At 35.0% G+C, this 15,898-nt stretch overlaps 1 protein-coding gene across 2 annotated transcripts in view; it reads right to left on the reverse strand.

Moving 5' to 3' along the window:
• LOC100378019 (putative nuclear hormone receptor HR3) overlaps positions 1 to 15,898 on the reverse strand; it is a 40,569-nt gene that overhangs the window by 12,448 nt on the left and 12,223 nt on the right. For both annotated transcript variants that reach the window (XM_078009601.2, XM_085494153.1), the window contains 2 exons: positions 13,107 to 13,263; positions 5,959 to 6,077 (listed from right to left, as the gene is read on the reverse strand). In XM_078009601.2, the coding sequence (XP_077865727.2) occupies positions 5,959 to 6,077; positions 13,107 to 13,263 (276 nt within the window). The remainder of the gene's footprint in view (positions 1 to 5,958; positions 6,078 to 13,106; positions 13,264 to 15,898) is intronic.

The raw sequence follows: 15,898 nt of genomic DNA on the forward strand, positions 1-15,898 counted from the left end.
TAATGTCTAATGTGTGTTATAAGTTTGAACAAAATCCATCCATAAATGCAAGAAATTCTTGATATTGGAGGATTTTTTTAGCACAAAAATAGCCACCATTTGGCCACTTTGAAAAGGGTCGTCAAACCAATATATCCGTATATCTGTGACATGATGTATAATGAATATTAAAAATTTTAACATAATCAGTCAAAACAAGTCAGACATATGGGTCTGGAAACCCATTCATTAAAACAAAATGGCCGCCAGACAGCCATTTTGAATCTGATCTGAAAAATAAAATGACGTGCATCAGGAACCCGTAGTGTTTAATGTATGTACCAAGTTTGAACAAAATCCATCCATAAATGCCAGAAATGCTTGATATTTGATGATTTTTTAGCACAAAAATGACAACCATTCGGCCATTTTGAATAGGATCGTCGAACCAATATATCTGCCTATCTATGACATGATGTATAATGAATATTTAAAATTTAAACATAATCAGTCAAAGCAAGTCGGAGATATGGGTCTAGAAGCCCATTTATCAAAACAAAATGGCCGCCAGTTGGCCATTTTGAATGTTATCTGAAAATCAAAATTATTTGCATCAAGGTCCCATAATGTCTAATGTATATATCAAGTTTGAACAAAATCCATCTGTAAATAGCCGAGAAATGCTTGATTTTTATGATTTTTTAGCACAAAAATGGCCGCCATTCGGCCATCTTGAATCAGATCGTAAAACAAAATGATGTGCATCAAGGTCCTATAATGTCCAACGTATATACAAGGTTTGAACAAAATCCATCTGTAAACAGCCGGGAAATGCTTCATTTTGATGATTTTTAGCACAAAAATGGCCGCCATTCGGTCATCTTGAATCAGATCATAAAACAAATTGACGTGTATATGTATGATATCATGTATGATGTATGTGTGAAGTTTGATTGTGGTTGGTCCAGGCATTTCTAAGATACAGGTCCGGACACACGCACGCACACATGCACGCACACACGCACGCATGCACACACGCACGCACGGACACAGGGAGGTCAAAACATAAGTCCCCGTTTTCGGACTGCGACCGAACGGGGACTAACAAAGGGTGTTTACAACTTTGGAAGGGCAATTGGAATCTACCAGGTGTGCTGTTAATTGAATAACAAAAGAAGTGTGCATGGAATCATGGGAAGAAACAGTGTGCATTGCCATGTGATAACTGTCATAAAGGTGAATGACAGGTCATACTTGTTTTCAACTCTGAAAGGACAGTTGGAATCTACCAGGTGTGTATGTGATTTACATAACAAAGGGTGTTTACGACTTTGAAAGGACAATTGGAATCTACCAGGTATGCAGTTAATTGAATAATAAAAAAAGATGTTTAAGATCTATTAAGTTGCCTATGTGACAAAGCTGCTAGCAAGATCACATTCTGATTGGCTCATGTAGAAACCCAGGTGGTGTCCCAGATCTGGACCAATTATGCCTGTAAATGGACAGACTGAGGACAGTTGGGGTCCATCATTTCAACTTAGTATCCTGTGTGTTGCTGCTACGATATCGTGAGACAAGTGATACAGGCTACAACCATCACTCTGTGATGAACTGCTCTACGATCTCCTGCTTTCAGCGGTGCCCTCTAGAATAACAGCGTTCCTCTGCAAGCAAGTCTCCTGCATTTCTTCGTCATTGTGTTGTGGAAACCATTGACTGTCATCCATTTCTACATCCTGGAACTGTGAGTTATCACCAATGCACACTTCCCTAGCCAATGCCCTATTTTAGTGACTTTATTTATTTGTATTTTTCTGTGCTTTATTTCTTGTAATTATTTTGAGAGGTATTAAAAAGCTAGGAGCTTTAACTCAATATTTTGGTGTACGTGTTTTCAGTACTATTGTCTTTTCTACCCCATTCTAGCAGTGAAAGAACCCCCTGTCCAGCGTGAGTTCTGTGGGTTGCCCTCTCAATTGCGATAACCAGGCCTTGCACTGTGACATTTTGGTGTCTGATTCCGATTCTGATTTTGATACACTATCGATTTTGATTCTATTGTCAATAATCCCCTGACTAAATTGACTGTTTGGTAACTGCTCAGGTCTAGAGAACACGGTGTTGTCAGACCAGCTTATACTGCTAGGTAGACATTAAATTGCTTTATTTAATACTACTGGAGCTTGAATTACATCTTCTCAGCATGGATATTGTTATTGAACTTAAACTGATCACTAGATTTAACAAGTCAGTTTGCTTTTTATACCTAAGATTTCAAACCTATACAGTGCCAGTCCCTGGCTCTATGTGTCTAATTCGGTTAACTGACCTATAGGTCTCACTCAATTAATAAAGATTATTTTGTGAAAACCAGCTGTATTTTACACAAAGAGACGATCAGTCATGAACTGAATACTCTAAATGTCAGAATCAGAGTATTTAATGTCCCAAAATTGAAGTATTTAATGTCCCCAAAATGAAGCTATATATCACTCTGGCATTTCAAAATGAACTGGTACAAAAATACCCTGTATAACCCTCATAAAAAAGTGAGTATTAAAACAAGGCTAAGGACCTGTGACCTTGTTATAAGGCAATGTTGCTGGCAGTTATAGTTCTGATAATTAAATCACTAATTAGCTAATTAATATGCAGCAATTTATTAAAAAAAAAACATTTCTAATGGAGTGAAAATCTCATGTCTCATCCTATGCTTTGTGGCATGGAAAATATATTTCAATTGCTGTGTTATTAGTACATGTACCTAATATGTAAATGAGACAGGTGTGTTTATGTAAATGACATGCATGTTGCGCGAGTTCAATAATCCAACATACAATAAGTATAATTTTTAGTTTGTGTGCACTTCTAGAAATTAGAAATGAACTCTTAAAAATGCAAATATAATGTTCCTTAGAAGGTTGCTCAATTTCATTGAAAACGTGTATAAAGAGTGTCTTAAACGATACTTGTTGATGCTCATTCCATCCAAATTTGACTGTCTAGTCATAAAACCTAGTTTTTGATCATTGTTTGACTTTTCCGAATACCGATAATCAAATTCACATATTACAGTGTGGATATCAATCACCATGAATATGTGAATGAGTAGACCATGGTAACCATGCATAAACTACGCTTCGTCAATCACCTGTTAATAGCCATCAAAAATTGATAATTACTATTTCTTTTTTCGAAATCAATAATTACGTGTTGTTCCACAATGTGATACCAGAATTCCTGGAGAATTGCACAGGTACAACACAGAATTCTGATTGGTTAACAACAGACTTGACATATCAGGTCAGAGGATTTTGTTGTAGGTCAAATCAAGTGAAAAAACATGATGAGAATTGCTTTGTATCAAAAGTTTGCATATGATCAAAAACAATTTGACAAAGATAATAATGAAGATTTTGACTTCAACTGTGTTCACACAGACACTTATAATTTTAGCATCATAAATACTGGCGGTATGTAATTAATATTGTAATAAAATATGCACATTTTTTGTGACCATTTCTGTTTCTTTATTGTAAAGGTGTGTTGTGAAAATCAATGATGCAGTAACTAATTTCGCAATTTTAATTTCCCCAATGAGCCATAATATTGCTCTCATGGTGAACTAAAATTGTCATTTGCATAAGTTTTGAAGGAAGGTGCACACCTAAGAATGATTTTTGGTGGTGAGTATCCTGAGTGCTAAGTCAAACAAGTACAGCAGTACTATGACTCATACAGTAGAACGTCGATTATCCGGACGTCGATTATCCGAAATGTTCGGTTATCCGAACCTACTGTGTGTCCCCCAAAGTTTGTATGCAGGTCTGGCTGTGTTCCGTATAATACAAAAGTCAACTGTGAACAATAAATACTACAGTCGTCTTGTGTGATTTCCTGGAGCAACACTTTCAATAAAGCTATTATTAACATGTAATCCGACGTCTTTCACGTGTACGTTCATTGTTTACAGTGTCTGCGCAAACAATGAAACGAATTACAGTATCCAATAATTTCCTAAATTCAGACAAGCCTATTATGCAACACCAGTGTTCCACTGTAAATAACAAATGTCCTAAAAACACAAACTTCATCAAATGTCTTCTCCACTGTTTACAGTCAGATCCTTAACTTTACCAAGTTGTAAGTCACCGCAGTTCGGATACATTTCACGGGAAAATTGTATGGGGTTCCACTGCCGTCAAAGAAACACGGCAATGAGTCGATCCCATATTTTTCCCGATTTTTAATTTTAATGTCCAGTATCAGAAGTCACATCCTTTTCGGAATAAAAAAAGAAAGAAAATAACTTCTGGGATGTCTTGCCACAGAAGCGACGCCAGTTTAATAGTGCAGTGAAAAAGAGTGACGAAACGACAAAACCTTGGTGTGCCTCTTTGATGGTTTATCAGCAGACAACGGCAACCAATGACCACAGTCGGCGGGTCGTTTGATGGTTCACAGCGTGGAAGTGTTTACGTCCGGGGATCACAGTAGCCAACCTGGATTTTTACAACAATTTATTATGTCAATCGTTTAGGTGTTAAAAACTTTGCTGAATCCAATAAAATCGGGACATCTTGTAGCAGTTTACCATTTGAAAATCCACGAGCAATCTGGTAACATCGAGCCGATCTATACACAGTGTATACGAAGCGACCTTTCGCCTGTTTACTTTATCAGCGTCTTTTATCTAGCGTTGACATGGCTACCCCAGTGAAACGCAAATGCTGCGTGCTTGATTTGGACGCGAAGGTGTCAATTATACATCGACTAGAATGTGGCGAAACCGCAAGCAATCTATCTATCTACCAAGTAATGTGTTGGTTAATCAACGATATCCGATATCAAGGCAAAACAAAAGCTGCTGGATTTTTCCAGTAAAATGGATTCAAGTGCAGGACTGAAACGAAAGATAATGAAAACAGCCATTGATGATCGTTTAGAGAAGTCCGTCTTCACTTGGTTCCGGGACTTGGTTTTCCCAAGAAAGAAGCAAAGGAACTTTATTATCGCTACATTTTACGGACATTTTGAAACATTTTTTAACATTCCAGCGTGCAACATTTTTATTACAATGTATTACTGATTAAATAAAAATGTTTTTAATGATGTACTATTGTTTGATTTCATTACAGTTATGTGCGTTAGAATTCGTGTGTACGTGAGCCTGTAAATTTGAGCACGCCCACACAAAATCGCATATCCGAACTATTTGCATAACCGAACAAAAAGCATGTCCCCCTATCAGTACGGATAATCGACGTTCTACTGTACTTAAACTCAAAAGGTCAGATGTTGGTTGGAACCTCCTTAAAACATTTCATGACAAGTTGACTGTGTCTCAAACATTATCTGTCATTTGGGTTCCTATATCACTAATACTATTTGTCTTGTCATAGTGAACCCACGATAATAAAATTTGAAACAAGATAGTATAATCAGAATCAACAAATAGGTTCAGGCAGTCATAATGGTATGAGTCAGCTAATCTGGAATGAACAGACCTCAAACAAGCCTTGAACTTGGGGAGGGGGGGGGCAATACATACAACTCTGGTGTGGTTTCTGTTATTTTCAGAGAACAATCACCTTTTTTTTCAAGATAAGTGAGAAATTGTGATTCTGACATAATCACCAAAATTGGTAAGATGAAAAAAGTAAACAAACCTCAATGCAGTTTTAGTAATTTTAAAAATCATTTTATGTACCGGTAGATTATATTTTTTGCTTAATCCTTGTTCACAAATATCTTTTGATTCCAGCACTCAAAAATAACACTGATTAAAGACTATATAGCACTATATAAATTTATTATTCTCATAAGCTCAAATGCAGCTACCGGTATTTTCTTTTTAAATAAGACATAAAAATCACGGCAGACACATGTGCATGCCCTGACTTATTCATTTATTGACTACCACTCTACAAAATACATGATATTCTTTCACAAATAATCTAACAATGAATGACTTACCTTGCATCCCTCACATGTTGTTGCACCAAAGTGAAATCCTGATGAGGGTGCTCCACATACAGCACATGGCTCCTTGGGAAGTTTCTTCAAATCTGGTAGTTTATCAGCTTCAGGTGTTCCTGGTGATTCAAACACAAGAAAAAGTAACCTATTTATTGTTTAAATATTTCATAATAGGGAAAAAAAAGTAAAGCACAAGCCAAAATTAATTTTGCTGTGTTTTGTTAGGAGTTTATTTTCACTTATTTTTCATGAGATGAAAACAAAATATAGGAACAAGCAGCCTATCGGCTGAGATAGCTCCGCTGTTAGAAATGCACATTTCAATTAAAAAATCATCAGAAAATGAACAATATGTATAGTATCAAAGCAATCGGACTTACAGTTTTTAACAAGAAGTCGAAAATATCACTTTCTACCAAAAATGACCAAAATATTCACCAAAATTAGAGAATTGAAGATATCATCATGAAATGAACAAATCTGAGAAAGATCCACATGTAGTATCTATATATGTAATATCAAAGCAATTGAACTTTTGGTTTTTAACAAGAAGTCGAAAATATCACTTTTTACCAAAAATTACAAAAATATTCAAGAAAATTAGAGAATTGAAGATATCATCACGAAATGAACAAATCTGAGAGAGGTCCACATGTAGTACCTATATATGTAATATCAAAGCAATTGCACTTGCGGTTTTTAACAAGAAGTCGAAAATATCACTTTTTACCAAAAATGACAAAAATATTCACCAAAATTAGAGAATTAAAGATATCATTACAAAATGAACAAATCTGAGAGAGGTCCACATGTAGTACCTATATATGTAATATCAAAGCAATTGCACTTGCGGTTTTTAATAAGAAGTCGAAAATATCACTTTTTACCAAAAATGACAAAAATATTCACCAAAATTAGAGAATTGAAGATATCAACATGAAATGAACAAACCTAAGAGAGGTCTACCCAAGGTACATATACACCAAGTATCAAAGCATTCAGGCTTGTAGTTTTCAAGAAGAAGTCGAAAAAGTAAAACATTGACACGGACGACGGACGACGACGGACAATCACTCATGATAAGCTCCGCTCGACAAAGTCGACAGCGGAGCTAAAAAATGTATTTTCACTGGATTTTATATTGACTGGATCATCCCAACGAACCTAGCAAAAATAAAGTACTTTATGGTAGAAAATTTCTTTCTGCTCGTTTTTTGCTAAAGATAATATAACAAATAGTTTGTCAGGAATTGTATTTGACAAAAAAATGGGGTCAATGACCTATTTGTATAAAATCAGTCGAAGCATGTTCAAGACGCATTCATTTGTCATTTTTTAATCAAATGTGAGATTTTCAAAGCAAATTTCAATAACAGTTGTAGGACATGTTTAAATGTTGCCTTCAAGACAAAAATGGCCACCAACCATGTGATCAACATATGTATTCACCATGTCTTGTCTCTGTAATTGCTCACATCATGTCTGAGAAAAGGTTAATAAAATATGAAAACAAGAAAGCCATCAGAAATGACAGATCCTCAGCATCTTTAAGCACTATCTGCAATTGTGTTTCAGATATAAAAGTTGAAATAGGGCATATGACCCTGTATGGTTATTAAATATGTTGATCAGATCTCAAGCCCAATGTCTTCAATAAAGCACTGGTTCCTGGTTGAATGCCTTAATGATCAAATGTAGTTATCTCACGATAATGTGCAAACATGATTAATTTTAGGGTCATGTCTGTGCATACATGTATCAAGTAACTAAGTAGCATATTAATTATTTAATTTCAGCCTGAGTAAGCAAAATCTCAAAAACTTGCGAATTTTGATCAAATTTAGTACATATAAGTACATGAACCTTGGGATAATATGCAGACATGATTAGAAAATGGACCCCAATGCAGACACTGTGGCTGAAAAAGGAATTCCTCTTTTGGCTGCACACATCTGTAGAGCTTTGTTATGCAAGTCCTACCACCACCCACGGAGGTTTACCTCCTTGCTTCACCCGCTGTGGTTTTAGGGCAATGTTCAGGCATATTTAGTAGCTAATTTGCCTATTGTCTCATTTCACTCTGTGTTTAAGCAAAAACTTCAGAACAGATCAACCCCCATGGTCACAAGTAAGTATATTACATTATCATCATTTATGTCTTCCTACAAATGGCCAATTTAAATTTCTGTAGCCTGGTAACCACTATATCTGGGGTACATTGTATAATAAAACCAACATGGCTGCCAGTTGCCCATTTTCAATCAAATCACAACAAACTTTGTGTTATGTTCATAGTAAGTTTGAATGATAGACGCCTAGGCATCCCTGAAAAATGGTTGTTCAAATATTGATTTTTGATGGTAACATCAACAAAACAAAAACAAATTGACGACATGCATATGGCTCCCATTATGTACCACCTTTTAACAAAATTGTCCAGGCATGTCCAAGAAATGAAGCGTGACACCCACAAATTCACATAGAATCCAAAACATATGTAATCTTTCAGACTACATTCTGAAGGTCTAATTACAGAGATTACAGTCAAGATAGAAAGATTAGTGTCAGTACCATTCACAATGGGAAGTTCCACTTGATTGTTGCACAAATATTGAGTTATTCCAACCCAAAAAAAACAAGGGTTTTAGACAAAAACAACATCGATAAGAAGAAAAGACATTTCCCTCCCATAAAACACTCCTTCATTTAATGCTAAGGCAATGTAAAAATAAAAGTGTTTATTTACTTGATTTCAACTTTCAAGCTAGACTAATTTATCAGTGTACATCTTTGATCATACTGGCAAATGATGCGAAACAAAATAAAAATCGAACACATGATCAAAGTAATAAGACATGTCATACAGAAAGTATTTGCTATTGAATATTTGTATCACTCTGTGTGATCTTTAGATTTATTCAACTAGTCGTGACTAGAGACATGTGTTGCCATAGATACCTCACTATAGAATGAAAAAAAACAATGGTTAAGGAGACAGAGAATAGTCACCCAGAGGAAATTGTCAGATGAGAATTGGGACAAAATAACAACTGCCAGGCTTGAATGCTTTCTATATGTCTATTTCGTCAATTAAGGTAGACAGCAGATACCTTAGCCCTTAAACTACCGGTAGTTGCAGACCGATTTTGACGATTTTTCCTGTACTTACTAAATGTATTGTTTTCTAACAAGAAAATAAATTATAGATTTTCACAGTCCCAAATTTTGAATAATCACCAAATTGTGACTTTATAAATCAAAATGACAACATACATGTACCTAATTCCAGTTGAATAAATCTTTTCAAGGTTGACAAATCACAAAGAATTTGCTATTACATTACATAAACACAATTAGTAAAATAGACCACTTGTTCATATCGCTATTACGGTATTTCAGAATAAGAGAAATTTCAAGTAAAATGGTAAATAAAAAAATGATACGAGTTTCTTTCGGTTTACATATGTATGACTCTTGATATTACAAGTACATTGGCAGAATGCAGTGTTCTCAACGCGTTGATTTGGTAGGGCGGGCCGCCATGGTAAAATCATACGCCGTCAGGCTAAATATCGCGTCGCCAGGGTAAGATTCTTCAGTGTCATGCTAAAATGACCAAATATAATCCTCCATAAGTATAAATTCAAAGTGTTTTAATACATTAATGAGAGGTCGCATTTGACGTGAACAAGAACATGCACTAAGAAGAAAAAGCAAGCCAGAGTCGAAACAGGGTGTTATCATGGACTGCAACAATTTAGTAATCGCCGACATCATTTTGGGCACAATTGAACTTCAAGTACTTTGCGAAACTTGCAACGGGGCGATGCTGACATCAAGTGTGTGTTGACCGAACTTTTACCCCAAGTCAGGCATTGAACAGGAGCGTTACCTTTTTCTTTCATGTAAAATTGTTATTACCAGCGGTATATCCGGCGGTACTGTAATAACACAACACACATGAAACACACAAGACATTTTAGTTTGTTCATTTCTTGTTTACCACTCTTGAACATTTTGTCTGGAATGCGATACAGACAAAGAATAAACATGATACCTACCGTCGTCAAATTAAGAAGAGGCTCGAATCCGGAAGGCTCAACTATTTTAAACTTTATTTAAGTGTAATAAATATAAGTGAAATGTATTGACAAGTCATACTCGTAATACTTCGAAAGTTACGACATTCACTCTTGGAATTGATGATAAATTCATGCATAAAATGCCAGAATAAGACATGTCAGCGTCACTTCCCGTCTGACATGGCACAGCACGTCTGTTTGGTTTGCGAAAGGTTTCTTTTACTTAACACAAATCAAAGGTGTTATTGTCAAACTGAATTGGTATATCTAAGAAACGAATGATTACCGAATTTGTACAAAAATCGAAGTACAATTTGTACAACTTTACACTAGTCAGTATTTTACCGAATCACAAATGAACTAAATGCACACATATTTGCCGACAACGTAAGCAAAAAAATATACTTTGTATGTCGTACTGTATCATTCTAAATAACTATGTTGCAATGTGACTATGTTATTTTTTTTTATACCGGTAATTATATATTTTTTATATAATCCAAATGACATTGGACATAAAAAAATACATAGTTATATTCTTTATTAAAAATGTAAAATGTTTGCCCGAATTCAAATACTGGGATTCAATTCAAATTCAAAATTCGACCAACTTTGTTGCACACGCGATCACGTAACATTTGCATGCAACAAAGCTATCAAAGTTAATGAGGTGCTTATGTTAGCACAATCTTAACATGGCGTTAACGTAAGTCAACGCATTAGGTAAGCAATAGACTGGCAGGGTGATTAATTTGTTTTTGTAGTTTAAATAAGATAAAAAAAATCTTATTGATTTTTTTCCATTGCCGGTGCATTTTACGATGAAAAATTGCCTTGAGGTTGCCGAGATTTATGTCTGGGGAAACGCCCCAGATTGCATCTAAAGGCATCTAAATTTCAAAACTTTTAACTGAGAAGTCCCCCGGACCCTCCCTCGCATTTGGTGGGCCTTGATTAAGCAATGGTTACTACCTTATACTAAAATATGTTTGAATATTTAGAGTACTAACAAATTCCCACTTCCGGTCCGGTTAGACTTAAAATACACCACGAATATTAACCTTTGAGATATAATTTTTGGTAAGTTTTGGTTCTTGGATATTTCATCTTTGTCATCCTGAACTTCCCAGTTTGCGTAAAAAGGGAGAGTTTCTCGATTTTGACATCAAAAATGCCTTTGCTTCATTATTTGCTGAGGGACGACCGCTAAGGTATGTGCTCTGTAACTTGCAGCACATGAACCTAAAAACGTTAGGTAATCAAATTCACAAGAAGTTGACTATATCCCTGATACGTGTATGCGAAATCGCCAGCTGTGAACTTTATCAGGATTCCCATATGAAGTTACACATCATTCTAGCAAGGAAAAATATTGATTACTTTTGTGCAGGTTATATAATAAAATAATTAATATTTCATTTTTGTTAGTGTATCTTTGATTTTATTTATTAAAATATGTACACATTATATCTAATTGGGATGGGAATTGCCAAGCCAGTTTATAAAATTATAAACAAATATTTTCGTAAATAACACTGACATACGCCCTTGAGAAGTGTTACTGACGGAATATTTATATTGCAATTTCTTGCAATGCATTAGTAATAATGTAAATATATATATATATATATATATATATACATTTATTTCATTGTTGAGACTGAGTTATACATTTGTACTATAATTTATCTATATTGGAAAACGGTTATGGGGGATTATTAATTTTAATAAACAATATTCAACTATCCTTTGCAACACCAATAAGATCATAATGATAATGTTTCTTGGTTTTTGAAACTATGCACATTATCAAAGCACGGGTCTTAGTTTGGAACTCCTGCTAGAGTAACTGCACAAATCATCAGGGCAAATTAATAGCTTCTAAGGATGGTATTCCCAGAATAGCGCAAGTTGTTAAAGAAAAAAAACTTTAATTCTCAACAACGATGAATAGACCAGTTACTGCAACAAAGCCCTACTCCCCGCGAGACCCACCCAATACAAAACCCACTTACCGCAAAAACCACTTACCACGAAGCTACTAGTTCACACAATAAAATCATTTGTGTCAAGCAGTTTTCAAGGAAACTTGGAGAGTTTCCATAAGAACAAGTGTCGCTATTGAGATCGTCAACACAGAGCCAGCATGAAATTGCAAACTTTATCGGTGTATAGCAGGTAGCAATGTGTAGCGTTCTATACAAGTGTTTTTCAGCTTTGTCAGGAGTTTTTTTTTCAGTTATTTTATGCTGTTTGTGTCTTACAAGATACTAAACAAATAAAATGACATGCTAGCATGACGTCAGCAAGGTAGCTACCTTAAATTGAATGCCACTATATATACCCATTACCAAGTAATTAATTTGCAAATAATATTTAACTATCCTAGAAATATAACCTAATCAAAACAAAGTTGATAATGTTCTGTGTGACGAAATATTAGCTATTTGTCAAGATTACCATGGTATCCTTGCCATATCACAAACCTAACTTATATTGCTTTTGCATGGTAATTGTAATTGTTATAATCTTGTTACAAATCTCATAATGCACAACTAAAGGGCCCTTCATACCAAGTATCAAAGCAATCAAGCACATGTATATACCAAGTATCAAGAAATCTGAGTTGAGTTTTTCATATTTGCTAAAATTACAGAATATCAGAGGTGGCAAACTGACTTCCAATCTCGGAGGTCACTGTCACAGTCACAGACAATAAAAGTGTTATGTATCTATAAGTTACATGACAGTATTTCCTCCTTTTTTAATCCTTTCTAGCCTATGGTATTGTATTTCAAGTGAAATATTTCTCTATTTCCTTTTCCTGCAACCGTATCCATGAAATCACATGGGTGGGTCAGTAAGGTTACCATGATAGTGTTATTATGCATTCACTGACCCTAGCCATATGCAAGTCATTACTTTTATATTCTGCTCAAAAAAGAAAAGTGCTTTACATACAAGCTTATAAACTACCTGATTACAAAACCATTATGTACATTTGTAGTTTTCCCAACAACAATGATAATTACTGTATATCTTTAAAAACAGATATCTAGTTACCTTTTCGGGCCATGCCTACAGCTAGACATTTTTGTAGTCGACAATACTGGCAGTGGATTCTTGTAGACCTTGTCATCTCACAATTGCCCACTTTTGGGCAGATATATTTCGGTACCTCTCCTTTGGAATTCACTTTTGTGCTTCTTAAGAAAAATCTCTACAGAAAAATCAAAGATAAATTAAAAATAGTTAGCAACTAGCTTTGATAGCCGACAGTAATTGTTCAGTATTTAGTAGGAAAGTACATTTTCTTTGTTCGAAATAGTACCAGCTTACTTATTTCTTTGTTCTCAACAATATTTGTTCACTAGGAATGAACTTTTTAGTATATATCTGAAACATCCCCCACCGTGAAAAAGATTGTCCATGGGTGATGTTTCAAGCACTTGGCCAATCTTCTGGTGACGCAAAAACAAATAAATACACAGCAGTAAAAATGATTGATTCCTTCAAGAGTGTGAATTAATAGGATACAAATATTCAACAGGATGCTCCGATGGAACTTTGTTGAAATTACAAAACTCTGCCAAAATATAATGCTGTGACATCCAAGTTACACCCAAAATGGACAAACTGGGTACTTGTATATTTTCACAAAAAATATATAATGGAAGTTCACTGTTAGAATACTTTAGAAGCAATCAGAAATAAAACATAGTTGAACTCTGGTGACCTCGCCCTTTGTTATATAATATAATTCCCTTTATCATAGTTTGTTTCAATATAAATATGCATTGTCATAATTAATTATGAATACAAACAAGTTTTGGGGTTGAACCAACAGTGGGGAATCAGTCTACCGAATGTCCTTTAATGATGTAAATATCTTACAAAAACATTGGTGCCTCATTTGTTTAATTATTTTAAGGGACATAATTTCCAGCTTTATTCAAAGTAATTCAGATATTTTAGTATAAAAATAAATGCCTCATGGCAAAAAAAAAGTGCTGCATTTAGACGTGAATAGATTCATAAAACATGCAAGATAACAGAAAATCTTAGCTGGCTTTTGTCCAAGTATTTTGTACAGGTGTCTGTCAAAAATTAATGATTCACTGACAAACATGAACTGCCTCATTGTGTGACTACTGTATTATATGAAAAGTAAAAAAAACACCCTTTATGAATAGCTATCATGTTGCAAGCTCTGCTTTGTATGCAAATCAACTTAAATAGTTGGTGTCCAGTGGAGGGAGAAGTCAACAGTACTGTTGCCTCCTGAGAAACTACATCTTCAAACACTGCAATCTTTGAAGTGCGTTTTTAAACCAGTATCATTTTGTTCTAATAGCTGAAACATATTCCTGTGAGTTTTCATTAGTCGAATGAACTGTTTGTCAAATACAGAATACATATATTTTAGAACAATTTTCTTTTTAAAATGTGGATGAAATGTTTTGCTTTTTATGTATTTTTTATGTATTGTTTTTGATTTGAACTAAACAGATTTTCTATTAGCTTCAGATCTTGATCAAAGTTTGACACCCAGTTCATAGGAGTGCTTATATTGATTTTCTGACATCTTGTTTTCTGTAAAGATTTTATTGGTAGGTTTGCAAATGTGTATCAGACTGTGCATTCTCTCCATGAGTTGGTTTTGAAACCCAGTATGGGATTCTGAGATACATTACCAAGGATATTATTACAAGATAAATCATTTGCTTCATTGAACACATACAACAATGCATATTTCCACTGAGATCAGTGACCTTTGATGTGTATCACCAGTGATCAGTCAAGTAGAAACAGTCAAAATATTTTATCAGATTTTCTCAATTTTTGCATGATATTTTCATACAGGACATCTGTTGTTCAAACTCAGGGAAGACTTCATACTGATGAATAAGGTGACCAAGTTTGGTGAAGTTTGGAATAGAATTAGTAAAGTTATTATGCACACAATAACAATTATTAACGACGACGACGACAACGCAGGACAAAATTTTTCCCTTATTAATATACCTTTCCCTTCCATCTTTGATGGTACGGGCAAGGTAAAAATTACGCAACTGATAGCCTCATCGATCAGGTGAGCTTGCACGGATACAGGGTCAAGTAACCATCCAATAAAATCTTCCGATTTACATGGTCATACATGTCACTCAGATTTTGTAGCTTTAAAGCACTATTTTCCTTGCCACATGCCTGTAGTTATGTTTAATCCCGTGAGTAAAAAAAGTCCATGTTTTGTACAAATTGTTGCTAGTACAGGTGTAGGTGTATGGTGAGGTTCAATTGCTACGTTAACACAACAGCATTTTATTGGGGCCCAACCGTTCAAGCCAGCAAAAATGACCAAGTATACGCCTTAAGCTCAAGCCAAGTTTGGGTGCAATAACCCCTTGGGGTTAAACTCTGATAGGGTTAGGCCAGACATGGCTCTGATCGTGTATACACATCAGGGCCCAACTATCAGGCTGAAATCACACCCTCAATCATCAAAGTAACCTCTTATTTCAATTATGGCAGAGACAATATCGCGTACTTTCTGGCTTGACGAAGAGGTACACACCTTAATGTCCATTTGGCAGAATAAAGAAATACTGCAATACATTTATAGCCCTACAGGAAACATAAAAATGGTGTACCAAACAGGATGACTAACCGATCCAATGGAAATTGAAGAACCCTTTTAAAGACACCGAAGATAAAAATCGTGGAAGTGGTCACAGTACGGCGACGTGTCCCTACTAAGTTTAGGTGACAACCATTACACATATCACCACAGTAGAACAATTTAAAGACGGTAAATTTGCATGACAATATTTTATGTGAATAGTTTTAACAAATTT

The sequence above is a fragment of the Saccoglossus kowalevskii genome, chromosome 2 (assembly GCF_978046115.1).
Source record: "Saccoglossus kowalevskii chromosome 2, keSacKowa6.1, whole genome shotgun sequence".
In the NCBI taxonomy this organism is placed as follows: Eukaryota; Metazoa; Hemichordata; class Enteropneusta; family Harrimaniidae; genus Saccoglossus; species Saccoglossus kowalevskii.